The sequence below is a fragment of the Ictalurus furcatus genome, chromosome 25 (assembly GCF_023375685.1).
Source record: "Ictalurus furcatus strain D&B chromosome 25, Billie_1.0, whole genome shotgun sequence".
In the NCBI taxonomy this organism is placed as follows: domain Eukaryota; kingdom Metazoa; phylum Chordata; class Actinopteri; order Siluriformes; family Ictaluridae; genus Ictalurus; species Ictalurus furcatus.
Window position 1 is genome coordinate 11400078 of NC_071279.1, and position 26871 is coordinate 11426948.

The window sequence follows — 26871 nt, forward strand, 5'->3', positions numbered from 1 at the left end:
GTGAGGAAAAACTCCCTCAGATGATAAGAGGAAGAAAGCTTGAGAGGAACCAGACTCAGAAGGGAACCCGTCCTCATCTGGGTAACAACGGATAGTGTGAAAGTAAAGGAAAGTTCATTATGGTTTTAACATGAAATCTGTTTGGTTGAACTAATCCACTGTTCATCATTTTATTAGAATTATGAATAAAAGTTGTGACGAGCCAGTTAATCCTTCCGGACGAAGGTCTGGATAAGCAACTGACAAGACTAAATAACTTTTAATGCGTTAGTGACTAATGCTTTACATACTTAATGATTAGTTCATGGATAATAATGAGATGAATTAGGTTTTATTTAGAAAATACCTTCACAAACAAATTTTACAGCTGTTCTTCATTTACAAAATAGCACATTTAAAAATAAAAAAATAAAAACAAAAAAAAAACATTAGTATTAATAATATAAGAAGCTAACGTTAGTAACTGCTGGAGCAGACTGAGATTTGCTGCATTTTGTCTTGGACTTCATCTTTTTTGTTTCACTTGAGGTGTAAGAGTACGGACCAGCACTCTGGTTCATATTAAACACTGAATTGGTTTATTTTATTTGTCCTTGGAAGTGAACGTTTTAATTCGAAAGTGGATATGGTTCGTTTCATAGAGGCGCTTCACATTAGCACTTTTGGCTGGTGATTAATGACTAATACCAGAACAGATGAGAAACATCAGTTCTGAACCTGAAACCTGAAGTGCGGAGAATAAACACATACTTCTTCGTCTATTCATCTTTAAACAGTCCGTTTTCATCAACTTTTATTTCCGTCATCTGCTGCACTAACCAGACCAGAAAGGTTTAGTAAAAAAAATTTTAAAACCCCACAAAAGTCTGTAACATTCAGCCCTTTCTGTCTGAATGTCTCTAGAGCTGAAGTGAGTATCTGGTCCTTGTAAATAATTTACATGAACGTGTGCGACTGGATAAACCGCAACAGAGCATGTGCTACAGAAGCCGCAGTGATTCGTGTTTGGAAAAGTGGAGTTGTTGAACTACGGCCAGTTTTTCCATTTTGTTTATCGTGCTCAGTTCTTTTCTGGGTCTGCAACTGGGCTGTTTTCCGTCAATCATCAACCCCTGATTACAAACCAATTAGAGTGCATTATGAACCAATTCCACCGGTGTTATTTTCAATCAGTATAAAGAAATGAATTATTTTGTTGCTGCGAGTCTGTTATGAGATTAGTCAGGACATTGTTGGGTTTCTGGGTGTAGAGTATCGTGTCTCTGTGTTTAGCTGCTGGTGAGCAGGGCGATGGGAAAGGAGAGGGGTGTGAGCTCCCTGCTGGACAAACAATTGCCACCTCTCCAGAATAAGATTGGTACTGAGATAAAACAGACAGCGCAACTAAGGCCCTGTTTACACTAGTGCGTTTTCCTAAAATGAAAATGATCCTCGTCCACACTGGCGTTCCCGCTGTGTTTCAGAAACGATCTCCGTCCACACTACACGACCGAAAATGTGTGTCACATGACCGTTCATGCATACTGGGCATGTGCATACAAGTGTAAACAAGAAGTTGGTTGCTAGTCCAAACCGCCGTTCCATGTAGGGTTTACGCCGCTTGAAATGAGATTTGTTGGCGATCACTCTAATCAATCATAGCTTGTCTCTTGCGCATGTAGGTAGCTGCAGTATTATAAAATACAGAATTTAACTGCAGAGTGGCTGCTAAGAATGATAACAAAGCCAGCAAAGCTTGCGGTTCAGTCTCTGCGTTGTTGTGTATACGGTCAAGGTAGCATAACAGTCATATGGTAGGGGCTTGATGAATCAGGGAAGGATACGCAATGATCCAGAAGACCCAATCAGGGGGTGAATTTGGCCGAAGCCACGCCTTCATTTTCAAAAGTCTTTGTTTTGGTCTGTTTACACTGAAACACAGGCCAGGAGTTTTCAAACTAAAACGGAGGAAACTTCCAAAAGTGTCCGTCTTCAAGGGTCGAAAACACCGGAGTAGTGCAGACTTATTTGTCAACTGAGCAAGCAGGAATGAAATAGTGATGAGTTACAGAAGTAAACCCGAGTGGCCCGGGTGGGAATTGCCCACCCCTGTTGACACGCCTAAATAATTCTTGTGTGCTGCATGTTTAATTTACTTTAAGTGTGCCAACTTCTGCAAGAAGGAACACAACACGAATGTGATAACATAAGGTGTCAGGAGAGGTGGAAAGGTGGATGTATCGACGCTTGACTGATGACAGTATGACTGATCTGGCTAAAGTGCGTCACCACCTGAGCAGTGGAGAAACGTAACTGCTTGTTGAGTTTTTAAATAAGCTTCAGATGAAGGGAATGTTACCTTCGCTGTCCTGATGTAGAGACTTAAAACCTCTGCTCTGATCTTCAAAGTTTGGGCATGAAGAATCTCCCGCACCACCCAGAAACTCACCTACATACACACACACACACACACACACACACACACACACACACACACACATAAATATCTGCTAGCTGTCAATATAGTTAACAAGGAACAATATTAACAAGAAGAGTTCCATATTAACAGCATACATCGGTCCGTACAGGATTTCACATAGTTTTATGTGATTGTCGTGGCGACTTTTTTCACAATTTGCGTGCTTTTTTGCGGTAAACTACTCGAATCGCATGGAATTGTTTTGCACGGTCTTTCGCAGTGATGTTTGTTGGTAAATGAGAGCTTTTATCTGTACTCACGTTCGACACACGTGAATCGATGAGGGCTTTTGTCTAATGCACGTCGTGATGACTTCACACGACGCGTCTCGGCCCGAAACTGCAGGAAATCTGCGGCCGTTTTGCAGAATTGCAAGATCCTCCGAATATTGCGCCGTTTGCTTGGTTTTGCGTTCATTTCCGCGATTGTGAAATCCTGGAGGGACTGATGTACGACAATACCTGTAATGGTTGAATTGATATTTAACCGCAATTTGTAGAAAAGTCTGGATTTAGAAGCAACCAGCTGGGTATAAAAGCGTGTCCAGACCAACTGGTCCATACCCATATAATGTTACACCTAATACTAATCCATCTACAACTGCAGCTCAACGCATCTACTGTCTCTCATTTTTTGGCCTCCATGCTTTCAAGCTACAAAGTGGGGAGAAAAAAACAAATAACAAAAAAAGAACATAAATGCATCCATGTTTGTCTATAGTTAGCAACAAGCTAGCCAGCTAACTGTGATGAGTGATGCGTATTTTTCCTCCTCAAAGCAGCGAGTTGTATAGTCAGGGTTATAGATTTTACAATAGAGAATGTCTATGTATTGACTGATATGAAGTAAATACTTGCATATACAGTATAACTCATTAAAACATAAGCAATGTTTCTTTGTTTACTGTCCATGATTGATTTGACGTCATTTGCTGAACGCAGAGTTGAGGAGACTGTCGCGAGTTGTCTTTGTTGTGTTATTTTCCCCCGCTAGTCAGAAGCTGGAAATCATGAACTACAACTTTTAGTCAAAAGCAGCGTAGCATTAGCTAGCTAGGTGTAACAGTAGGAAAACAAAACCAATTTGTCCCAAAGTCGTATTATAAAGTTACCAACTTGTTAACATGACTGTGCATGAAATCGCTAAACATTACAGTTCAAATTGGAATCGAGATGGACAGTGACGTTTTGGCTCCAGAATGCCATCTAGTGGATGTTGCTTTTAATCCTCTAGAATGTAGGATTTGAATCCCGCCTCCACCATGTGCTTCGGGGTTTCCTTCGCGTACTCAGGTTTCCTCCCCCAGTCCAAAGACATAGGCTATAGGCTGATTGGCATTTCTAAATTGTCCGTAGTCTGTGAATGTGGCCTGGGATGGGTTAGCACCCTGTCCAGGGTGTCCCCCACCTTGTGCCCAGAGTTCCCTCGGATAGTCTCCAGGGATCCTGTGTAGGATAAGCGGTATGGAAAATGGATGGATGGAATGTACTTTAGATACACAAGCAGCATGTGAACAATGTTGCTGTTGTTGCTGCCTCTACATGCACCAAGTATAAATCAGCCCTAATCATTTGTAAGGGCTTAAGGAAGAAAATGAATGGATTCTCTCTCTTCTCTCTCTCTCTACAGTGGTGACTCAGCGGTTAAGACTCTCGTGAGAAGGTCGTGAGTTCAAGCCTCAGCAACACCAAGCTGCCATGGCCCCGTATCACGCCTGACCCTGTGCTCTGACCCCAACTTCCTAACACGCTGAGAAATGTGCAGAAAAGAATTCCACTCCATTATAATACATAAAAGCACATTAAAGACTTTTTTCTTCTCTCTCAGACTTTTATTCTCAGTATTGTTCAAGGAATGTACACTTATGCTTACAGTTTCTGTACTCTGGCTTTCACAGCGCACTGCTAATGATCGATGCGACCCATTTCATATTCGTCACAGAGAAACATGAGGGAGAATAAGAGCGATTCGAGGGAAGAACTGGAGGGGAAAAGTCTCTGAATGCAGCCAGCAGACCTTATGCAGATGTCCCTGGGGGGGGGGGGAAGCTAATCTGAGTGTGTTTCAGTATGGCTATGTTTTGTGTTTGAGTGCGTCTGTACAGAGCCAGGGGACTACTGAGGGAAAATTGCAGGCAATGTTAAACAAGGTATAATAAACTCACTTTATGGGTGTATTTATGGACACGTAGATCTTTCTTATTAAAAACAGTATGCACACAGGATCACTCAAGTTTAGCGAGCTCTATATGCTGAGCCAGTAACTAATAAAAAATACTAACACACTTGCAAATACAACTTTCATTTTTTCTTGATTCCACTGCAGAGGCACTGAATAGGTTCCCACTCTCTAGCTTTAGGAGAATCCAAACGTTTGGTCAAACTACAGTGCTGTGATTTCTTCTGTTTTTGTAAACAGTATCTCTCATACTAAATAGTTTTAGATCTTCAAACGAAATACAACATACAACAAGTTCAACCTGATTAAATACACAGCACAGTTTTTTTTTCATTATTGAAGCAAAAATGTTATCCAACACCTATCACCAATGTGAAAAACTAATTGCCCCTTAAACTAAAAATCCGATTGTGCCACCTTTAGCAGCAATAACTGCAACCAAACGCTTCCGATAACTGGAGAGCAGCCTTTCTCTGACTAGGACTTAATCCTATGACTTGGATCGTTGTCTTGCTGCATAATCCTGTTCTGCTTGAGTTTCAACTCAGGGACTGAAAACCAGACATTCTCCTTAAGGATTTTCTGGTAAAGAACAGAATTCATGTTTCCTTCAATTATTGCAACAAAGCATCCCCACACCATCACACTACCACCCCCCAAGCTTCACCATGACCTTTATTGATGCAAGAGAGGCCTGTAGTTCCTTTAATGTTATCCTTGGCTCTTTTGTGACTTCCTGGATGAATAGTTGCTGTGCTCTTGGAGGAATTTTGGAAGGTCGTCCACCTCTGGGAAGGTTCACTACTGTGCTGAATTTTTCCATTTGGAGATAATGGCACTTATTGTGGTTCTCTGGAGTCTAATTGTGAAAGATTAATACTTTTTTCACAGCACCGTACTGTACATAAGGAGTGCAATCTCCTTGGTCCTGATCCCTCCCATTCACTAGAAGTGATTATGACGTACAGTATCAGGCTGTTCATACACCAGATGCAGGGTGTTAGCATGGAAAAAAGTGCTAGGTTCCCTGAACATGGTACACAAAAGAGGGAAAAAAAAAAGAAAAGGCAAATGATGTCATTTTCCAATCACATGCTGGCCAAGGAGATAAATCAGGCTCCTCCCAACTCTGTCTGTCTGGCTTTGAGTTACAGAAGAGGAAGGTTGGAGAAAACAGATTGTGTGTGTGTGTGTGTGTTACCTGATTGAATCTTCGTGTGAAAGCCACGGCATTAGGAGCTGAACTGTGCTTCTCTTTTTTGTTCCAGCCACAACTTGAGAGTTCCTATGATAAACAAGAAACAGACACAAACAGTTAATTGATCTGAACTTCACCCAGGGCTATTAGTGTGCTCCCTGAGTGTTTAGCAAAACATTTGCCTTCAAAAAAAAGTTTTAATTAAAAGAGCATGGGGTGGGGGAATGACCCAGTGCCAAACAAGCAAGAGATGGCTTTCATATTAAACAAGCCTATTTTAATGTGCACAGCTAGCCAAAGAGCTCAAATAAACAGGAGACACACAAACAAGACCATGAGCACAGTCTAAGAGATACAGAAATAAAAGTACTGAGCTTACACAGAACTGGAACAAAATGTGATAAGAGTGCAAAGACTATAAAAGCTGCGCAAACTAGTCAGTGTTTCAGCACCTGTCGTCTCAATAGGTTCTGTCCATTTCAGATAAAATAAATAAATAAATAAATAAATAAAAATTAAAAACATCAGGCATTTCTGTTTTGCAGTCATTGGTATTAGCGCTTTAGAGTTTATAGAAGATTTAATGTATGAGGTAAGGTGCATGATAAATATGTTGTGCACAGAAAGCTTTCAAAAAATGAAACGTACTCAACAGCAACTACAGAAACTGATAGTTTCCTTAACTGTAACTAATACGGGACGTATTAGCCCCAACATCACACTAATCATAAACTCCCATTTAGTTCATCACGAACACTCGCACCACTACACGCTGCACAGCACAGGCAGAGCTGCAGCTTTACACGGCTTGAATCCAGACACCTCATTTTACAGACACGTCATTCAGGGGAAGCATGGTGGTGGTAGCATCATGTAGAGCATCTCTCATGGCCTGTTGTTTCTACAGTGTTGTGAAAAAGCATTTACCCTCATCCTGATTTCTTTTGTTTTTGTGTACATCTCATACTAAATTGTTTCAGAAATTAAAACAAAATCTAAAGTAAAACAAAGGCAACCCGAGAAAATACAAAGTATAGTTTTTAAATGATAGCGTTATTTATTGAAGCAAAAATGCTATCCAGTACCAACTGGGCCTGTGTGAAAATGTATTTGCCCCCATAGTTACTAATTCCCCAAATCTATGAAACTGCATTCATAATGGGGTTCAGCTGGACTAGACACAACCAGGCCTGATTACTGCAAACCCTGTTCAATCACATCAACACTTAAATAGAACTTTTTCAACAGCATGAAGTTGGTTAAAAGGTCTTACCCAGTAACACACTAAGCCAAAATTGAAAGAAATTCCAGAAATGATTAAGAAGGTGATTGAAATACATCCGTCTGGGAAGGGTTACAAAGCTATTTCAAAGGCTCTGAGACTCCAAAGGACTAGAGTGAGATCCATTATCTCCAAAAGGAAAAACTCGACACAGTATTGAACCTTCCCAGAATTGGGTGACCTTCCAAAATTCCTCCAACAGCACAGCAACTATTCATCCAGGAAGTCACAAAAGAGCCAAGGACCACATTAAAGGATGTACAGGCCTCTGTTACATCAATAAAGGTCACTGTTCATGACTACACTATTAGAAAGACACTGGGCAAAAATGGCATCAATGGAAGAGTGGCGAGGTGAAAATCACTGCTAACCCATAAGAACATTAAGGCTCGTTTGAATTTTGCCAAAACACACCTTGATGATTCTCAAACCTTTTGGGTGAATGTTCAGTGAACTTCTGAGTCGAAAGTGGAACTGTTTGGAAGACAGGAGTCCCGTTACATCTGGCGTAAACTAAACACAGAATTCCACAAAAAGATCATCAAACCTATGGTGAAGCCTGGGGGGTGGTAGTGTGATGGTGTGGGGATGCTTTGTTGCAAGAATTGAAGGAAACGTGAATTCTGCTCTTTACCAGAAAATCCTAAAGGAGAATGTCTGGTTTTCAGTCGGTGAGTTGAAACAAGCGTAACAGGATTATGCAGCAAGACAACGATCCAAAGCATAGGAGTAAGTCCTAGTCCTATAAGTAAATGAAAGACTGATGTCCAGTTCTCGGAAGCGTTTGGTTTCAGTTATTGCTGCTAAAGGTGGCACAACCAGATTTTTAATTTAAGGGGGCAATTAGTTTTTCACATTGGTGTTAGGAATTTGTGTTTCAACAAAGGTTTCCTTTGTTTTATGGTGTACTTCGTTTGAAGATCTAAAACTACTTAGTATGAAATATACACAAAAACAGAAGAAATCAAATATTTCACAGAACTGTACGACTAATTACCCAGTCACTGACTTTTGGTGGATGGCCTTCTGAGTGTTGGTTGTGACATTCTTATTTTGACATTTTATTAAAAAAAAACTATAGTAAAGCATGCTTCTATATATTATGTCAACTATACCTTAAATACCAATTACAATAACAACATGCACAATAAAATCAGACTAGTGACTGTATTTTCAAATTTTAAAAATGTTATCATAACTGGTTATCCTAGTTACAGTAAAGTGCGTGCGTACACACAGATCTGCTTAAAGGCATTTTCCTGCAGAGACTCCGACAACACACACAGCTGCATGCTCATAATGACACCGACTACCAAATACTCAGTGCTACACACACACACACACACACACACACACACACACACACACACACAAATTCAAAAGCAAAATAATGAATCATAACCTTGCCAAGAGAGACTGCAGCATAGCAACATGCACACAAACACAGATGTTAACCAAGCGGGCCACACACGCCCCCTCACATGTTTCTGACGGAGTCTGTGGGTTGCCGTGTGTCCCCCAGCGCCGTAGAGCAGGCCAAAGAAATCATTCTTGACGAAGAGCTAAGATTTTCCTAATACATGAATTAGGTCGTAACTAAAGGAACTTCCAGGACACTCGCATCCACACACAGAGCTGCAGGGGGGGCTACTGAGCCAAAGCTAATTACAAACCATCAATCAGGCATAACGTGTGTGTCAGAACAATGAGGACAAAACTCAACACGCACACACAAGCAGTCATGATCAACTCAAACACCTAGCTTTAAAACTCACGGCTACATCATCTTGCCCCACAATGCGTCACTGAGAAACTACGGGACAATAAAAGACTTCTACACTGAGGTTATGCATCAATGTGTTAGGATTTCCTGGGTAAGCGAAACATTTTTCCCCCAAACTAGATTCCTGTGAATGATATATATGTGCAGAAAATTCTGCATGACACTCCTGAGAATTGAACTGGCTGTCACTAGTGTTGTTTTGGTTTCGTGGTTTCGTGGTTAGTCACATAGGATCAGACTATTAACTCTCTAGTGACCTTGTTTTTTTTTCAAAATACTAATTAAAATGCACTTTGGTGTTTTCGTTTTTTGGCTCAGAGCAACACTTTTCCTCACATCCACTCTCTTCAGATTAGACTAGTTTTACATGGAGATGTCAGGCAATGTAATTACATAATTTTAGGGTTTTTGAAGACCGCCCTGAGTTCCCAAGTAGGAACTTTTTTTTGTGCCAAAAGTACTGAAAGTAACTTTTCAAGAAATGAACCCAAATTTTCAACGAGAAAGACGAAAAGAGACTCAGAAACTAAAACCGGTGAACTCGGTGGCAATAATTTAACATGGCCTTCAAATAATCAGCAATCTTTGTTAGCGGTATCTAGGCTTCCTTTTTGTTTGCGCTTTCAAAGTTTTCGCTTACGTAAACAAACCTCTCGTGTGGGTGGGGCTTAACAGTGATTTACTTAAATTGGCTAGTGAGATTTGGATCGTCCGCACCCTGAGAAGGGAGTAGAGACTTGCATGGCGCTAAAGTAGTGGAAATTTGACTTATTTAGCATATTAGTTTGTAATTGATGGTTGAGGTTTGGGTAGTCTCTACGACCACTTTTTTCAGATGAGCTCCAAGGAACGGCACGGAACAGCGGCGTCAGCGGCGTCCTCCTCCTCAGCTGAACACTCGAGCTGTCGATCCAAATCTCGCTAGCCAGTGAGAGTATGTTGCTGTTAAGCCCTGCCCACACATCAAATTTGTGCCAGAACATCAAATGTAAACTCGCAAAACGTAAACGAGAACACTGGCAAGAGCGTTCAAAAACCACGATTAGCGAAAAGGAAGCTGCGAAAAAACTGTTAGCAAAGAATGCTGTTTATTTGAAAACCATGCAAAATTTTTGCCAGAGTTCACTGTTTTCAGTTTCACAGTGTTTTGTATATTTTTTGTTTGTTTCTTGAAAAGTTATGTTCAAAACTTTTGCCACAAATTTTAATTCCCATGTTTTTGCTTTGTTTTGTTTTTCTTCCTAGAGGTAGGAAATTACAAGATATAAGATTTAGTCGATTGCTGCATTACTACTGAAACTCATACTTCTTTAAAACCACGAGATCCTGAAACCAGGATATTTATAGACGAAGTTATCATGTAAAAACTTCCAACTGGAACACCCCAAGCTGTCACTTTCCACTAAACCGACTGATGTCAGGTTTAAATGAATGATCACATTCCCAACTGGGATCGTCGTATAATGAGGACTTTTTACACAGTACGTTAAAGAGCATCTGGCAAACATTATGGAGGGAGTTCAACACTCCCTCTATTAGAGTGTTTTAATACATAGTTCATTTTAAAAGAACCGAACCCCGTTCACTTAAAGTGAACCACAAAGGGAACCGGCGGAAAGTGAGCGCAGTCCTTTTGGTGTTCACGAGTGGACTCAGAAGAGAACCCGGTTCTTCTTTAGGTCCTCTTCAGCAATGACGTGATCTCAGACCCATTCTTGTTCACACCACAACTTCATAAGAACTCAGACCCCAGCTCGCACCCACAATTTCATTCAAGTCATCATCATAGAAGGGACAGGAATCCTTCATTTCAGTGGAGGTGCATTGTAACGCTGTTATGTAATAGCCTGTTTCCTTCATTTTTTGAGAAAACAATAGAAACACTTTTATGTTCTTATGTGTTGAGGATAGTTGGTGTTTAACGCAATCCTCTTTTCCTCTTTCCAAAGTGCACAGCTCTCCTCCCGAGACCCCACGACCTGACATGGTGAAGTTTCATGTTGTTTTCAGCAGTGACGGAACATGGCTGCAGGTACAACAAGACTCCAGGTACACACGTCGAAACAAAACGCAAAAGCGGACCGGGACATCGTTGCTTTCACATATCACGAACCACATCCAGACCCGCAAACGAACTTCCGGAGGTGGTCCGAGTATGGTTCGCTTTTGGGTCCTTTTACGGGGTCTGAGAACACTCGGTTTGTTCACATATACATGCCGAACCACTCCGAGAGCGCTTGGAGGGCTCACATGAACTAGGTGTGAAAACACCCTTAGACCAACACGTGTGATTCAGTTGCTAAGGCAAATATTCTAAGCTGTACAGGTCTACAGGTTTTAAGTGTAAGAATACAGGTCTGATGGCAGTTTGAGTGCTTTCCTCTTAAATCTCTGACACTCTCACTGGTGGCATTTATATGTGAAAGTATAAAACCTGCTGAAGCGTTCTGTTACCTTTTCCCCCTCAGAGTCGCTCCATCACACCAAAAAGAAGGAAAGGAACATGAATGCCTGTGGTTCTGTTCACACGAATATTTAGTCACATGAAACAGCAGCAAGAGAAATCAAGAGCGGCTCTCCCTAAACACACATGCGCTCCTTCTCATGTCACATCTTCATTCCTACTACTAATAAAGCTTTCTTCTAAAGCTTTTATCAGCTCAATCCTTCCTCACACACTCTTGAGGGATGTAGGTATTAGAAAGTTTAAGAAAGAGAGCCAAAGACAGAGAGACAAGAATAGGGAACAATAGATACAGCCTGCATTTACACATTCTAGAAATTGTACAGATTTACAACATGGTCCTAAACATGTTCTACCATGAGACATGGTTCATCCTGTGGTCATTTTTTTAACGAACAATGTCCTGGTGTGTATTTTAACATTCACGATCGCTGCTTAGTTTTACACAGCACAGATGTTGTCTTTTGACATGCAATGTTTCAGAGTGAGCACAAAATGATTCACCTTGTGTACATGTACATTCTGGTACATGTAAGCCATTTGTTGTTATTTTGAAACGGAAAAAGACGGGAAATAAAAAAAAAAAAAAAGAAATCTTGCTTAAAATATTGCCGTTTGGAAATGTGGTCATCCTTTACTTGCTTCACGATTCACCAGTTACAGAAATTTTGACCAGGGGTGCCCAAACTTTTGTAGCTAGTACTAGCAGTTAGCGCACTCGGCTAACAAAGCTAATACAAAGCCTGGCACCTGAAGTACATCAAACAAGCAAACATTTTCACGCTTTCACTTTATTAAAAATAAATAAATAGATAGATAGATAGATAGATAGATAGATAGAGATAGATAAATAAATGGTACGACTCATTTTAAAGACAAACAAATCAGATGCTGTCGTACATCGTGGCCTGTAAAATATAGATTTTGGCTACTAATCTTCGTCAACGGAAAAAAAAAAACGTCAGGACAGACACTCCACGTCCACAAGAAACAGTTACACACGCAACTTTTCACTTGCTAATGGAAACGTCACGTTACACTGATGTTAATATATTTCACAAACTGAAAAAAAGTAACAAAGCTTTTTTTCCACTTAATATTAGCCTACCGGTTGTAATTCCGGTTGAAGACGAAAAAAAACGAGGGAAATTTTTTTTTTTTTTTTTTTTTTTTTTAAAGTAGGTTGCGAACCCCTGATATAAAGCACTACCGGAAAACACGGTCTAGCTGCTTTGCAGTAAGACAGATTATGATTTAAAGTGGAGTTTCAGACACTGTGTGCTTTTGGATGAGGAGCACAGGGAGAGCCAAAGCCCTGACAGATCCCTGTCCCAGCAGGCAGTTTATGGCCGTGCCTGGAAAACTGCAGACCAACCACTAACCCAAAAAAAAAAAGCAACCCATCATGGGAAAGACAGGTACAGGGAATAAAAAAACCTTAGTGAAGCATTAGATGTGGAAAGTAGGGGGAGAGGAAAAAAAAAAAGTCTGCCAGGTGTATTTTTGTTTGATAGAGAATGGATAAGAGGTATTAACAGAATGGTTGAAGTCAACAGGAAGCCTTGTATTTTGTTGCTGAAAATGTCACGCGCACATGGATGTAAGGAAAATGTAAGGAAAATCTAAGAACGTCCTGTTCAAAACGATGTATCGTGTACATGCCTCGCCTCTAAATGACCTTCACGTCGAGCTTATGAATCTACGAACAAAAATGTCATTTCCAGAAATGGAGTACAGTGAATGAATGTTCCAGTGCTTTATTTCCCTGGAGAGCCACTAGGAACTTCGCAGTTATCCAGTTACTATATGTTTTATTTTAGAAAGAGACAAAGACAACCCCCCCCAAAAAAAAAAAAAAAACACATCCAGTCTCAACTCCCTCCATCTTCATATCCTTGCCATAAATTTATACTGCAGCTACCGTATATGCGCGTGTCCATCAAGCAGTATAAAGCTGGAAGAGCAGCAAAAGGAGCAGACTGCCATGTGTATGGCAGCAGTGAGCATGTTTTTGTGTAGGGTCAGTGTGAACATTCTCTGGGTTGAGCCGCAGCTGAGCCACATCCAAATGTGACTGTATATTGTAACCATGCAGCAAAACAATGCCTGCGATCGCTCCCCTGTTACAGCTACATGAGCATGCAGCTGCAAAGCATTAGACTGTGTGTGTGTGTGTGTGTGTGTGTGTGTGTGTGTGTGCGCATTTAAGGGGGGGGTGGAATATGCATCTTGGCTGCTCAGGAGTATGATTTTTTTTTTGGTTGAGAAGTTGAGAATGGTATTTGTCTGTATCTACCTTCGTCTTCTACATTATTTATTAAAGTGTTCTAAAAGTGAAACGCTTTAAGAAATTGACTAATTGATATACAACTGTCCTTTGCGTGTACGTAAATACATGTGTACAACACAGGGTGTCCCAAAAGTCTCCATACATACTACAGGGGACTTTGTGTTCCAGAACCACGTCGGTTGTGCCTTCGTCGGTGGTTGCTCGTGAACGTCCACATCTCAGTTGGTCCACACTAGAGCTGCAACAACTAATCGATTACAATCGATGATCAAAATCGTTGTCAGTATATCTCATTATGGATTAGTCAGTCTGTGCGGCACAGGGTGCGTTTACTCGCTACGTTACTTCTGTTCCCGAAAACACACTTCAGAGAGTAAATACTAAAGTTGTGTCCCAAATGATGTACTATACACTTACACTATGCATTATGTACTCTACCGTCTAGTGTATGAATTTTAGAAAGGTTATATCGTCTCAAATGGAACACTAGCGGTTTTTTACAAAGCAAAAGTATAAGCCGCTTCCTAGTCGATGGCACGTGACGTCATATGCATGTAATGCGACACCGCTAGCTTTAGCAGATACCCAGAGTCACGAACACTGACTTTCTTCACACTACTGTTTATGTCAACGTTACCTTTTATAAAAAATAATGCATGAATACTATTATAAAATATAAACTTGTATATTAGTTTAAATTGTATACATGTATTTTTGCATTATTTTTATGGATGCACAAAAATCACTGAATTAAACTACAGTCCACATAAATAATATATATTCTGGTGTGCGTGTGCATTGGGTTCTTTTCAGTCTTATATAATTGGACAAACAGTTGTGTAAAGTTTTAGTCTGACGTTTATATTTGTAACACTCTGTGGATTTTATTATAAATAATCGAAAAAAATGGTACTGAAAGCCCCCCCCCCCCCCCAACTAATCGAAAAAAAAATTAAACAGCCAACTAATCGATTATGAAAATAATCGTTAGTTGCAGCCCTAGCGTACAGGTGCTCGTTCACATTGGGAGTTACCACGTGTCCTGGGTGATCCGCTCATATGGAACGGGGTTCGACGTCGGATACGATCACTCAAACAACATAGCAACAAAAGACCACCAAGTCCACCATGTCACTGCCCTACCTGCAAAATACATCATCATTGTGAGGCTGTTTGGAAATGGCTCTGAACCGTAGTATTAATGGATAAAGGTCATGTTTGAACAGCAGCTGCTTCCTGTAGCATCTTTTGTCGTCTCATCTCTCGTTCATTTCTAAGTTTCACTAGCAGATTGAAACTTCTGAAACAGCCTGTACAGGTGCACGAGACAAGATTCGCAAGATTTCTGCCTGAACACAATTGCAGTAGCAGGCCGATGTAATAAACACGCGTGATGCTTTTTTTTTCCCCTCCAGCGGAAACTGTGCACTGGAGACGCCTTCAAAATGCCAGAATGTGAACGGCTTTCCAGTTCGAGACAGATGTGTGAACAGTGCCTGTGAGAGGGTTTCTGAAAATATAGTGTTAGGAAGGAAAACATTCTGCATCTGAAGGACATTTCTGCATAGAATGTGGAAACCCTGAAAGACCGAGCACAAAAGAAATGTGTGAGGGGATAGGATTTATTCCAGTGGATTTTTAAGGGAGTCTGTTTTTGTTTTTGTGTTAAATGTTTAGGGTCTGCTAGCCAGATTCCTGCTGGTGCTTTGATAGGAAGGAGGAGGCAGGAGAACTCAGTTTTAGGGGGTATGGGGGAAAAAAATGGTATTTATACAAACTATCCCAAAAGTCTCCATACACAGGGGAAATTAACACTTCTATAGCATTCTTCTAAACATAGTCTTTAAATCTTGTTCAACTGAATTCAAGTCAGGTGATTGACTGGGCCATTCTAACACCTTGATTTTTTTTCTCAGAAACCAACTGAGTGTTTCCTTTGCTGTATGCTTTGGATTCTTGTCCTGCTGGAAGGTCCACCCATGTCTCATCTTCATCATCCTGGTGGATGGCAGCAGATTCTTCTCAAGAATCTCCCAGTAAAGGGCTCCATTCCTCTTTCCTTCAATTATATGAAGTCTGCCAGTAACATGTGATGAAAAACAGCCCCACACCATGATGGGTCCACCTCCAAACTTCACTGTTGCTATAGTGTTTTAAGGGTGATGTGCAGTGTCACTTCTTCAAACATGGTGTGTAGTATGACAGCCAAAAAGTTCAAAATTTTTTCTCGTCTGACCAGACTACACTCTCCCAGTATTTCACAGGCTTGTCCAAATGAGTTGTAGCAAACGTTAAACGAGCTTCCACATGCCTTTTCTTTAGTAATGAAGTCTTGCGGGGTGAGCGCGAACAGTGGAGTGCATTGCCTATTGTTTTCTCTGTGATGATACCTGCTGCCTCCAAGTGTTTCTGGAGCTCTTTCCGAGTGGTCCTTGGCTCTTGGGCTACTCTTCTGACTATTCTTCTCACTCCCTGGTCAGAAATCTTGCGAGGAGCTCCTGTGCATGGTCAGCTGATGACGGAGTGATGTTGCTTCCACTTGCAGATAACAGCCTCAATGGTGCTTACTGGAATATTCAGAAGTTTTGAAATATATCTGTATCCAATTCCATCAATATGTTTTGCAACAATAAGGTTGCAAAGGTCTTGGGAGAGCTATTTGCTTTTACCCATCATGAGATGTTTCTTGTGTGACACCTTGGTAATGAAAAGCCTTTTTATAGACCATCAATTTACCAACCCAGCTGATATTAATTTGCACAGATAGGAGGTATAATTACTTACGGATTTCAGCTGGTTCCTTACCTTACTTTGCCTTGGAGAACTGTTTTTTAGCGTGTTCAATGCCCCCCCCCCCCCCCGTGTCATTCCACTTTATTACACATAACTTTATTTATGGACTTTAATGTCGTGAATTCATTATATATGTGGATTTCTTGAGTTAATACTGATGTCTGGTGAAAATTTCATGTGAATAACCTCATTGGAAATATATTTACTAAAAACACTTGACACGTCCAAAACTTATTTTTCCCACTGTGTGTGTGGGTGTGTGTGTATATGTGTGTGTGTGTATATATATATATGACACATTTTATATATTTTTTATATATATATATATATATATATATATATATATATATATATATATATATATATATATATATATATATATATATACATACACACACACACACACACACATACGCACACACGTTGTTGTGTCTGAATACTCGATTCTGATTGGCTGGAGAGTGAGTCTTAAAACCATATATACCACAGGTAGTTCAAGTCAGTTTAATCACTGTTCTAAATTAACAAGCTGCCTATAGACAACGGTAACCATAGTAACCGTTCACAGTTTAATCATAGTTAAACTCACAGCTTCATCATTAGTAGAGATGTGTCACAGACGCAGGTAATTCTCTCTCTCTCTCACACACACACACACACACACACACAATCTCTCCCATAACTATTTATTATTATAAAATTTTATATTTATTTATTTAATTCATTCAAATAAATGTAATCTTATCATAGTACTTTCTGATTTAGAGCCGACAGGAGTCTAGATCTAACGACCCGTATGTAAAATAACTAGCGGACATTAACCCTTATTTTTTTATCTTTTCAGTCAAATTTTGTGCTGTGAACATCAGTGACAGCTTTAACTCATCAATGCTGGCATTTGACCTGGCATAAGAGGGATAATCCACGGCTAGGTGTGCATTACATGATTTTAAAGCACTCTGCTTCATGTCAGGTGCTTCTTTGCCTTCGCGTCGTGCATTAAAATCATGTAACGCACACCTAAACGTGGATTATCCCTTACATATTTTTTTCCCCAGATAGCCTTTAAAAACGCTTTTGACAAAAGAACGTATTGAAATCATTCTCATGGCTGGATCGTGAAGCTGTCCCAAGGTTGCGGTGGACTTTAACATGAAACATGGTTAGCACATCACACACGACGCCGTAGCCAAACTTATTAACAAATTCAAAAAGACTGGAAGGGGTGCGGACTAGGACTGCAACCAACGATTATTTTTTCAATTAATCGGATGGTGGGGGGGGGGCTGAAAAGAACCCAATACATACACCAGAATATATATTATATAATAATTTTCATCATCGATTATCATAGATTAGTTGTTGCAGCTCTGCTGTACGCTCTCACTACTTCATTCTAATGCCCTCTTATTGAACATACGGTTTTAAAGTCCAGTCTGTATAACCCTGTTACATCAGAAGAGACATGTATCTAGACGAACAATCCATCATCATACATTTTTATTTAAGAAAAAAGCACCAAAGTCATGCAAACGGGTGCTCCTCTCAGTGTATACAAAAATAATACTCCCTAATATAACTATTTTGCACACAGATTTTCAAGGATTATGGATAAAAAATGACTCATCATGATTACTCATGCCTAATCTTGATCTATACAAGCTAGTGAGAATGTGTACAATGCCTGTTCATTTGTTATAGACATCACCACAATATTCTTACAAGACTAATGAAGAGGGAACAGAACCGCAAGACAAAACTAATCCATAAAAAGCAGGAGGTCATAGGCCAAGTCCTGCGTTACTGCCAGAGAGTTTTAGTATCTCGCAGTTTAAAGAAGCTGACAGGTCAGACAGCTCCAAGACTGCCAAAACAACCAAAATCTGAATCGGTAATAAAATCACATCTGTAGCCAAGTAACGGTGTAAATGACCATGAAGCCTGTATGTGAAAACGTTAAGGACAGCCATAACAAACGAATCTCAGACATGCCAGATTTTTTTCAATACACCTTCTTTTGTGTTTTTCCTCTTTCCAGAAACGTTTGCCAGTCATCATTAACAAGACACTGATATTCACTGACTGAGCTCAAACATAGAAATTACAGTCTGAAAGACGTGGTCGAGTCCATACGTATTCAGTATGCCCAAACGTCAATAAGACGTGTTTACATGTAGTATTTTCTGCAGTCCTAGCATGTATAGGTTGACCACCAAGCCATGCTTCCTATTTACGTTACATTTCTTATCAGTAATAAAGATGAAATAATGATTAGTGTGAGGGGAGTGTTCGCTTCGACGTGAGGCAGAAAATCAAGAGAAAATCGAATGACGCTACAACACTGGAATATTGGCAATGAAATGCTTTCGATTAAAAGTGTCGTAAATCTCCTTATACTTCCTCATATTTCCTCATCGGTCCTTCATGTTCGTCTCGGGGTTTTTTGGTTTGCCTAACGTGAAACATATTTTGTTTTTTTCAAGAAGAAGCTCTTGACATCACTGAGCTTTTCTGAAAAGTTCACCCCACAAAAAAAAAAATAAATAAAAATAAAGCTTCACACGTCTACTTTACAGCCCCGACACGCAGGATTTATGTAAAACATGCAAAACGTGCACTGGCGGTTGAAGGAAAAACAAGTGTGAAAGCACCCAGTTGGGGTGTGTTTACTAAGGTTTCCAAACGTTTCCACTACAGCAAGGATTTTGTAAGCACAAGAAAAAATAAATTTTTTAATGAAAATAAAAATTACACATTTACAAATGACAGCCAAGCCTTGTTTGAACCGTTACCATTCAGAGATGAGATGGAGGGTGTGTGTGTGTGTGTGTGCATACTGTTTTATAATACATCAAGCATCTTGAAAAGAATGCCGTTAATCAAGTATGGTCTACTAAAGCTGCACAAAGTGAGGAACTGTAAATTAATAAAGGACTCACTGCCCCCTACTGGTGAGAGTCAGCACTGCCAAAGATGATGGTAGTAAAGTTTGAGAAGTGTGTGCGCGCGCGCGAATGTGTGTGAGTGTTTGTAAGTGGCACTTGTATCCACACTCACCTCAGGCTGGATGGCTTTGAACACTGGAGCATCCATAAGTGTGATCTGACCCTATAAAAAATAATAATAATACAGAGAATCTATTAAATGTTAGTCTTTTAATTAATTTTAATATGTTTCAAACCTCTGGCCCATAATCTAAAGTGTGGTTTTATAACTGGGTGATTAGTGGATTGTGTTTGATTAAGCGCTGCATGTAAGTCAATTAATTACAGGCTACATCACCGTCTCTGATGAAAACTCATCATCCACCTTATCAGCAACACCTGTACACCTGCACATTCATGCAAGCATACAATCAACCAATCAAGTGTCAGCACTACGAGGCGTACAATGTTAAGAGCTTCAGTTCAAATCAAAGATCTCTGCAGCCGTACTGAGCAGAAAAGCATCTCAGAAGGCCCAACAAGTCAAACCTGGAGGTAGATCGGCTACAACAGGAGAACACCACGTCGGATTCCTCCCTCTTCACCTGAGAACAGGAATCCGAGGCTTTCTGCCAACAGGTTTTCTGCCATCCATCTCTAGGTTTCAACATTGTGTGTGTTCGAGATGCTTTTCTGCTCACCATGGTTGTAAAGTGTGAGTATTTGAGTCGCTGTAGCCTTCCTGTCAGCTCGAACCATCTTTTGGTCATTCTCCTCTGATTTCTCTCATCAATGAGGAGTTGGCCATGTACTGGATTTTTTCTGTGTAAACTCTACAGACTGGTGTGTGTGTGTGTGAGAGAGATAGAGAGAGCGAGAGAGAGAGAGAGAAAAACCCAAGAGCAGTTTGAGATACTCAAACCAGCCCAAGTGGCACAAACAAACATGCCATAGTCAAAGACACTGAGTGTAAATAGTCTGATGTGTAACTGAAGATGATACAAATACTCTTGACCTTATACTGTATCTGAATAATTTCATGCATTGCACTGCTGCCACATGATTGGCTGACTGGATCATTGCATAAATGAGCCCATGCCCAAGTGGGCAGCAAAGTTGGATCTATACTCATTCACTGATCTTAACCAAGCGCTTTAACCTGCTCAGGGCCACAGTGTCTCCGGAGAGAGATTAGATACTTGCGGCAAAAAGTAAGGATGCAGAGATTAATATAGGAGCATACTGAAAGAGAGGGTGGGATTGGCTGGGAGAGGGTGGGATTGTTCTGATTTCTAGCAGGAAGGAGTGGGATTAAAAGACACTTCTAGAGCATAAGTATTTGTTTGCAGTCTCTCTCTCTCTCTCTCTCACACACACACAAAAAGAGATAGCAAGCATGTCTTACTGCATATTCCTCTGGCGTGACCTTCAGCACATCAAAGACAACAGCATCAAAACTTTTCTTCAGTTCAGCCGAGCCCTTCTCACTCAGAGACTCTGAACTGCTGCTCTTCTGAGAGACATAATGAGAGTCCATACAGGAAGTTACACAGGATGAGTGGAAAGCCAGCCTGCTCTTAACTGACTCTAACTTAAAGAAACCGTTTATCCAAAAAGGACTTGTACACAATTTTCCCTCTTACACTAAATATAAACCATCAGCCAAGATTTGCTTGATGTCTAAATGTCAGATAACAAGTAATTAGTTCAGAACACAAAGTTGGAGATTACTCAAGGCAGAGGTTCCCAAACTTTTCCAGGGCACGGCCCCCCAAATGGCATTAAAATTTGACCGGGCCTCCCTTTTGCAAGATGTCTTTAAAACACATTAAAAATACAGACTTCTGAATATAACCCTCTTTTTTTATTAAAAATTACATCTTAACATCTTTACATTACATTAGGTATTGATTGTGTGTTTGTGTATGTGTGTGTGGTTGTCAGAGTGAGAAAGAGAAAACATACATTTATTTATTTTTCACACCAAATTGTTGAGGCCCCCTCAGGCGCCCCCTGGCGGCCCCCACTTTGAAAACCACTGACTTAAGGCATGTGTATGATCATTTTAGACGTGCGTTACACTTTGTATAACGCTAAACTGGTAGCCATACACGTCCTTTACTTGTCAGCAACGCTAGCCTCATAACTCCGGTACGAACCTAAAGAATCACACGTGTCTTAAATTTAAAGGAAACGTGTCTTAAATGTAATTTTACAATGATAAATAATAATATAACCATATTCTAAAAATCAAAAACACAATAATTATATTCTACTAAATTTGTCATTGTTAAATAACACAACACAACACACACACACGTGTGTTAACTGACCTCTGAGGTGACAGCAGTGGAGACACTGGGTTGGCCATTAGGGACGTCCATCATTCCCAAACCATCTGGCACTAGCGCAGTAGTTTCATCATCATCATCTGCTGGAGTTTGCCTGCCTGGCAGTCTACACACACACACACACACGTAGACACAAAATTAGCAAACATGTAGCCTAAATGCTCCATCAGAAAACTGGAACTGTTCCTTATTTTTCTACTGGACACCAGTCTAGTACCAAAGGTTCCAGTCATATCCACTCCAGTACCTCGTCAAGATTATTATCCACAGGATCTTAATTAATTACTCAATAAACCTGCACAAATGATTAGAAAACCGGCCAAGACAACACGAACAAACAGAAATACTTCTGCTTTCTCATCACACATATCGCTCTAATATTAAACACTACAAACTTCAGGTGCGCGCAGAAGGATTAAAAAAAAAAAAAAAAAAATGTTCATTTCAAAATAAAAAGAGACTGCATGGAGAGACAGATAGACAAGGCACAAAGCACAAAAAGAGCCTAAACTATCTAAACTGGCCACCAGTTTATGTTCGCCCATGTGTGGGACATAAGGTGTGTCATAATTGATTTTCATCGATTAGTTGTTGCAGCTCTGATCTGATCATCATCTTGTTTTCCTGAAATACACCTGGTGGAAATTAAGAAAGATAAGGAACATGAACAAACAGATATAAGTGTGTTTAAGAGACAGGAAGAGCAGATGTTAAAGTGGCTTTACAGGCTTAGTGTGTGTTGGTGCCAGCTGAAATAACCGGCAGTGAAAGCTGCATTGCCTCAAACTCAAAGCTTTCCCAGTTCTAATCCTAATCGGAGTTTCTGTTTTTCCTCTCCAACACACACACACACACACACACACACACACACACACACACACACACACACACCTCACCAAGTCAATGTCAGATAAGCATACTGGCTGCTGTTCTGTCCACTCCACTCGGTACGATGTTTGCCTTGTGAAGATTTCCACTGCAGGGCCTCAGGGCAAACCTGACAGAAAAGCACAAAAACAACAGATCTCAACAGAAGCAGGCAAAAAAAGAAATAAATGCTGACAGTACGACATATACAGCACATTTACAGCTTCCTACATACGTAATATTAAATCGACACCAGCAAACGTGTACTAAACCTTTTAAAAAGCAACACTCAACTGTTACCACTAGGTGGTGTAGTAACTTCAGTGGAAGCAGAAAGGGATGTAATAGCAGCTGCACAGCCTGCCTTACAGTGTGAGAGGTCACAGGGTTTACAAAACAGAGAACCGCAAATGTAGACAACCACATGACCATGTGGGATAAATCAATAACAGGGACTATAGGATTTTCAAAATAAGTTACAGTTGTCTAGCGCACAAGACTGCTCCGTACAACACAACACTACTGACAGCACGCTCTGAACTGTGGGACAAATGCAACACAATCCCTGTACGTCTTATATGTCTGTGTTTCTGTTCACCAAAATAAAAACATGCACCTGTGACACAAGCACAGGTGACACATCTTTCACAATTACACCCCACTGCGGTCTTTTTAACACCCTGAGCTGTGAAATGCTCGTTCACACCAGCGGAGTACGATAATCGTTAAAAATATTTTCATCAAGACAAGATGAAACACCTTTAAAGAGACAGAAAGCCAGTAAAGAAGGTAGGGATGGGCGATATGGACTTAAAACTATATCCCAATATAGGTTTCTGGTATTTATTGCGATAACAATATCAGTGACGATATTAATATAGTACCATGTACCACTGTTTTTAGCTACAAGTGATAGCTGTGAACTTGAGAGCCTCAGAAACACAAACACTGACCTAAAGGTAAAACTGATTTTCTGTAACCAAACCAGTTCCAGATTGTAGAGGTAGCTCCTCATTTAGCGATTAAACTCCTCCTCGGCTTCACGTCCACCTTCCACCGTACTCATTTCCGCGCTTCACGTGAGCTGCGAACGGGTCGCACGCCGTCACACACATTAATACGTCATCAACTAGGCTTTATCGTTATTATTGCGGGAAGAATTTCTACCGGTATATCACAAACGATAAGATATCGCCCATCCGTGTAAGAAGGTATTCGTTTAATAAGGAGAAACTCTAAAATTTCCAAACAAATGTGGGGAATAGCTGCATCAGTCCGTACGGGATCTCGCAGAGTTTTTCACGATTGTTGCGCCCAAAAACGTGGGATTTATCTGCGGCTTATTTTTCTCTCCAACATTTGCGATGCGACTACTTGAATTGGAGAAACTGTTGATCGTTTGCTTTTAAAGCACATCTATTATGGTTTTGAAACATGCCTAATTTTGTTTTAAAGGTCTCATACAATAGATTAAATGCATCCAAGGTCAAAAAACACTTTAATGTGCTCATAATTTAAACTGCAGCATTACATTTTTCCTCCCAGTGTCAATCTACTTGTTAAATGATCCGTTCTAAAGGATTCGTTCTAAACTCCACCTTTCAGAGAACATACTCTGCTCTGATTGGTCAGATGTCCCAGTCTGTTGTGATTGGTCTACCACTGTCAGCGTGTTTCAAAAAAGAAACGCCCATTACCATAACGTGTTTCAGCTCCGTCTGTCAGCGAGCAGCCGATGAAGACCAGAGGCGGGGCTTTTAGTTACAAACCTACGCAAGTTAGTACAGGAAGTAAGTCTGGAATTACTAATGACTCGTTTCAGCTGTTCAGAATCGTTTCCTTCTTTTGGGAGAAAATAACTCAGTTTGTCCTGTGTTTTGATTTTTGAAACTTTGCAGACATTTTACATTCACAAACAACTATATTCAAAAATCATAATATTTGCACTTTAAAGTGTCCTCGCGTTTGATGCATGTGAATCGAAGAGGGCTTTGGCGTTGTGATGACGTGACATTTTCAAGGTCCTCTGAATATCGTGGATTTCGCGTTCATTTCTGCGACTACGCCAAAAAAAAAATGTAATTAAATAAAATCACAAAATCCTGTAGGACCTGGTTGCATTTGTCGTGATTAATGAAGTGGTTGAATTCTCATTTGTTTTGAGCGTACAAATACAGAAGATCGGATACAAGATGAGTGGTATGTTCCCTGTCCTGAACTGCAGCATACAGGGTCATAAATGCAGAACAGTTGACGATCAGTGCGGGTTCGGATTGTCCATCTGAAAAACCTAACCGTTTAAGAACTGCCTGAATTCCGGTCGTTTCCTGCAGGGGTAGGGAGTGAGGAATCGACAACACGTTGCTAATCAAAAACAGGACAATAAGGAGGGATAACGAGAGAATGCCTTCTCAGTGGAGCACACCGGCTCCGCACACATCGACGCTGGCTTCATACGAGTTTCAGAGGCCAGAATGTAGAATTTCCATGGAGTTGCCATGACAATAAGAGCGCTTTAGACTTCTGTCATGGGGACAAAAAAAAAAAACTGTCATCAAATCATGCAGCAGGAAACAAATCACAGACTGAAACCTGGCCAAGGCAACACCGCCTGCACACTGCCTCTGAGGACGGCCTTTCAGTAAAAACGCCACTTTCTCAGACAGCTTGTACTTCCATGCGAGCACATTACCGAAGCTTTCAGAGCACCAGGAAGGAACTCGTCCTGATTTCAGGGAGTCCAGCGCAGCAGTTCAGTCCAAATCGTGTGAATGAACACTGCATGCATTCTACTACATTTGACTTTATTATTCTACTACAATCAGGCCATTTTTCAACTTGAGCATTTATGCTACATAAATTAGAAAAAAAAAAAAAAAAACATGGATGCAGTCATATTCGTCTTTTGTTAGCAATGATCTAGCCAGCTAACTGATGTATATTTTCCTCCTCAAAACTGTACAGTCATAAGTGAATGTCTATGTTTTATACCTGTATATACAGTACCGTATGGCTTATTTAAAAGGTAAGAAATGGTACTTTGTTTACTGCTGATGCTGTGAGCAGCCATGTTGATTTGCTGAACTTTTAATAATGATAATAATAATAATAATAATAATAATAATAACAACAACAATAAAAAAAAACTTTCATAGAACGCCTTTAAAAACAGCTTCTCAAAGCGCTGTACACAAACGCAGTAGAGAAAAAAATAATGATAGATAAATAAAAATAAAAATAACGACAACAATAATAATAATAATAATAAAAATTTGACATCAGCAAGCAAATGCTAGTTTAAAAAAGTCTCCCACTCAACGAGGAATTCCTACTCAGGAGCTCAAGTTGGTCTTCTCAACTCAAAAGTTCTTCATATTATATTTAAAGCTCAACTCAAGACACATATTGTATATATTGTATGCTTTTTTGGTTTTTCCCGGTTGGAGGTTGGGAATTACGCATTACAACCTCTAGTCGATTGCAGCGTTACACCCGCTCTCCTCGAACACACTTATAACACAAAGTCCTGGTCATTGTAAAGAAATAAGTTTAACTCCATTTCCTTTAGCAAGCTAGAAACAAAGACTTTATTGAAATTGTAAACAATTAGATTATTTTACAGACTGAATCCTTTCATTTCCTTAACATATTCCACTCATGCATGAACACAAAATAATATAATGATGTTGTTTTTGTTTATTTAAGCGTTTATCTACTTGATTCATTCGTTAAAATAGTTTCATTTTAATGCAGTATTTTACCTAAACAGATACAACATGTGCATTCACATATACTTCACGCCACGTGCTCAACTATCTCAAATCAAAACCGTAGTGCAACAGCCACTCTTAGTGCAGGGAGGATGTTCACGCCGGAAACTTCAACAAGAACAACGTCCACGGAAACATTAAAGGTGTTCGTGCAACTATCAGTCTGTTCCGAGTCCAAATCCGAGGGAGTTTAATATGTTTGCTTTAGTTTGATTCAGCATATAATTCAAATAAACTATAAAATAAGCAAATAAACCAAAAAAAAAAAATTAGCTGAGGGGTGTGTAGGTGGGAATGGAGCTGATAAAGTACTTACAGTTGTGCTCATAAATTTACATACCCCTTACAGAATCTGCAAAATGTAAAAATAAAAATTTTTTAAAGAGTGATCGTGAATATAGTTTTTTTATTTAGTGCTGCCCTGAATAAGATATAGATGTTTACATATAGTCCACAAGACTATCATTAAATCTCAAACATGTTATTTGGTGAAATGAATAGACTTTTGACTGT

General features: G+C 40.0%; 1 protein-coding gene across 5 annotated transcripts in view; it reads right to left on the minus strand.

Annotated features, from left to right (window-relative positions):
• Positions 1-26871, minus strand: part of ralgps2 (Ral GEF with PH domain and SH3 binding motif 2) — a 119642-nt gene that overhangs the window by 51694 nt on the left and 41077 nt on the right. For 2 of the 5 annotated variants that reach the window (XM_053614609.1, XM_053614606.1), the window contains exons 2-7: positions 22618-22718; positions 21704-21827; positions 20776-20883; positions 19504-19554; positions 5838-5921; positions 2339-2428 (exon numbers count right to left, since the gene is read on the minus strand). In XM_053614609.1, the coding sequence (XP_053470584.1) occupies positions 2339-2428; positions 5838-5921; positions 19504-19554; positions 20776-20883; positions 21704-21757 (387 nt within the window). In that variant the 5' untranslated portion in view covers positions 21758-21827; positions 22618-22718. Of the gene's footprint in view, positions 1-2338; positions 2429-5837; positions 5922-19503; positions 19555-20775; positions 20884-21703; positions 21828-22612; positions 22719-26871 lie in introns of those variants that run through there. The other 3 variants (XM_053614610.1, XM_053614607.1, XM_053614608.1) reach the window with 3 other exon arrangements.